The 4000-nt window shown below is 29.8% G+C and overlaps 1 protein-coding gene across 1 annotated transcript; it reads right to left on the reverse strand.

Annotated features, from left to right (window-relative positions):
- Nucleotides 1–899: 899 nt before the first annotated feature.
- On the reverse strand, nt 900–1519 carry LOTGIDRAFT_105141 (hypothetical protein; the record flags this gene model as incomplete). The annotated part of the gene is made up of 3 exons (XM_009057105.1): nt 900–996; nt 1380–1421; nt 1452–1519. The coding sequence occupies 3 exons, from the start codon at nt 1517–1519 to the stop codon at nt 900–902; spliced, it is 207 nt and encodes a 68-aa protein (XP_009055353.1).
- Nucleotides 1520–4000: the final 2481 nt, after the last annotated feature.

Consider the following 4000-nt stretch of genomic DNA (forward strand, 5'->3'; position numbering starts at 1 on the left):
AATTGATTGTATCTGAAATTGGGAATGTATGTCAACTTCTCTATAGGAATTATGACTTAATCCCAACTCGCAGTGTTCAGTGATATTCGAATTGAATTTGTTAATATTGTGAAGTCGAATTTGGTTTCCATTATAATTAATAGAGAGAGAATCCTTGTTTAGTGAATTTCATTTTGTTTTAACTTTCTTCGAGAACAGCTCAGTTTTCTCCTCATTATCTAATCCTTCATTATGACTATGATATGAATATTTCTAATTATAAATACTGACTGACAAGTTGTATTTTTTTCACCAGTAAATGCTAACAATGTCAGATTTCTTTTTTTATTCTATAGATTTCGAGGAAAATCAAGGTCGTACTTTGTATATCATCGGACATCTACGGATCAAAATTCAAATAGTGGCTATGCTATTATATTATGCATTTCCGTGTATGTGGTACGACCTCGAGTTTGCTGCCAAAAATAAGTGTTAGCTCAAATATATATTTATCCACATAAACGATCTATCTTAGTTTGAAATAAAATACACAATTAAGGTGGTAGTTAATAATATACATGTATTAATGTATACTTTAATAATAAACTTCCTCACAGTTCCACGAACACTATTGATTCACAATGAATTGCCACGAATGCCTTTGTCGTAGCTAGTTTATCTAGGCCAGGCTGTTCCACCCACACATTCTGCCAACCTGGATTATATTAGTTCAGTAGAATAATGACACCTTTGATGAAAACGATTACAATTGTAAATCGAGTGTAAAGAGAATTAATCAGGCAGTTTTGTGGCTTTTAAAATCTCTTTATCAACACAATATCCAATGGATTATTTCTGCTTATAAATAGGCACGTGTTCCTAATTGATTGCAGACTGACTGGATTCTGGATATCGACTGATCACAGGCACATTGACTGGCAGATGACTACTTGAAATATAAACAGAGCTAAATACATGATATGTAAACATAGCTGACTACATGATATGTAAACATAGCTGACTACAAGAAATATAAACAGAGCTGACTACATGATATATAAACATAGATGACTACATGATATGTAAACATAGTTGACTACATGAAATATAAACAGAGCTAACTATATGATATGTAAACATAGATGACTACATGATATGTAAACATAGTTGACTACATGATATATAAACAGAGCTAACTACATGATATGTAAACATAGATGACTACATGAAATATAAACAGAGCTAACTACATGATATGTAAACATAGATGACTACATGAAATATAAACAGAGCTCTCTACTTGACATATAAAAAGAGCTGACTACATGATATGTAAACTTAGCTGACTACATGATATATAAACAGAGCTGACTACATGATATGTAAACATAACTGACTACATGATATGTAAACATAGCTCACTACAAGATATATAAACAGAGCTGACTACATGATATGTAAACATAGATGACTACATGATATATAAACAGAGCTGACTACATGATATATAAACATAGATGACTACATGATATATAAACATAGATGACTACATGATATATAAACATAGATGACTACATGAAATATAAACAGAGCTAACTACATGAAATATAAACATCGATGACTACATGATATGTAAACATAGATGACTACATGACCTATGTGCTATGTTCAATTTTGATGGACGTCTTATTTTTAATCCGTCCGATGTCCTCTTTTCTACAATGTTTAATCCTTGAAGATGTTCCCTTTCGAAATAATTTCAATTATATAGTGGATGTCCTCTTTTAAAATTAGATCCCAAAGGGTAACCGTATTTAGGATGTCCTCCTTTAACACTACGATATCCAAATAATCTTCGTGTGCCATTGCAAATTCTACTTAATATCAGTGAATATCCTTTAAGACTTCACGCCGGTCAAAATAGATGTTAATCATAAGTACATCTGACTATATTAAACTTGTTGTAATATAAACATAGCTGACTACATGATTTACAAAAATATTTGATTACATGATAATATATAAACATAGCTGACCACATGATATATAAACATAGCTGACTATATGATATATAAACACATCTGCCTACATGATGATATATAAACATAGCTCACTATATGATATATAAATACATCTGACTACATGATAATATATAAACATAGCTGAACACATGATATATTAACATGGCCGATGGCCGACTACATGATGTATAATTAGCTGACTATATGATATATAAATATAGCTGACTATATGATACATAAACATAGCTGACTATATGATATATAAACATAGTTGACTATATGATAATAAACATACCTGACTATATTAAACTTTAACATTGTTGACTATGTTCTTGAATATAGCTGAATATGTGGTATATAAACATAGCTGACTTCGTGATCTATAAACATAGCTGACTACATGGTGTATAAACATAGATGACTATATGATATATAAACATAGCTGACTATATGATACATAAATATAGCTGACTATATTATATATAAAAAGTTAACTATACGATAATAAACACACCTGACTATAATTATTAAACTGTAACATTGTTGGCTATATGATCTATAAACATAACTGACTATATTAAACTTTAAAGTTGTCCATATGAATATAAACTTAGCTGACTACATGGTTTACAAACTTAGCGGACTACAAGATTTACAAACATAGCTGACTACATGATATATAAGTATGCTGACTATATGATATATAAGCAAATCTGACTAAACAGAGCTTACCACATGATATATAAACATAGCTGACTATATGATATATAAACATAGTTAACTATATGATATATAAACATAGTTAACTATATGATAATAAACATACCTGACTATATTAAACTTTAACATTGTTGGCTATATGATCTTGAATATAGCTGAATATGTGGTACATAAACATAGCTGACTTCGTGATCTATAAACATAGCTGACTACATGGTGTATAAACATAGATGACTATATGATATATAAACATAGCTGACTATATGATATATAAAAATAACTGACTATATGATATAAAAATATAGCTGACTATATTAAACTTTAACGTTGTTGTCTATATGAAATAGAGACATGGCTGACAAAAATAGAAGGTTTTGTGATAATTTTTCAAAGTTAACAATATGATATAACAAATGGCTGACTATAAAAAATATATACATTACTGACTATAAAAAATATTTACATAACTGACAAATACATTAACATAACTGTATGATACATTAACTTAAAGACTATAATAACTTGAAATAGACGAATACACTTTAGTAAAGCTACAATACATTTACAAAACAGCTATCTATACTTTAACATAGCAGACTCTATGATACATCAACACAGTTGACTACATGATGCATGAATATAGCTGACTAATTGATACATTAACATTACTGACTAGTAACATGTGATACATGAAGATAATTGACAAGTAACATGTGATACATTTACATAACTGACTAGTAACACGTGATACATTAACATAGCTGAATAGTAACACGTGATACATTAACATAGCTGACTAGTAACACGTGATACATTAACATTATTGACTAGTAACACATGATACATTAACACTGCTGACTAGTAACATGATATAAATTAAAATAGCTGACTAGTAACACGTGATACATTACCATGACTGACTAGAAACATGTTATGCGTTAACATGACTGAAAAGTAACACGTGATGCATTAACATGACTGACTAGAAACACGTTATGCATTAACATAGCTGACTATTAACATGTGATACATTAATATAACTGACTAATAACATGTGATACATTAACATGACTGACTAGTAACACGTGATGCATTAACATAGATGACTAGTAACACGTCATACTTCAACATAGATGACCAGTAACACGTGATACATTAACATAGCTGACTAGTAACACGTCATACTTTAACATAGATGACTAGTAACACGTGATACATTAACATGACTGACTAGTAACACATGACGCATTAACATAACTGACTAGTAACACGTGATGCAT

This window comes from Lottia gigantea, assembly GCF_000327385.1.
Source record: "Lottia gigantea unplaced genomic scaffold LOTGIsca_3, whole genome shotgun sequence".
NCBI classification, from domain to species: domain Eukaryota; kingdom Metazoa; phylum Mollusca; class Gastropoda; family Lottiidae; genus Lottia; species Lottia gigantea.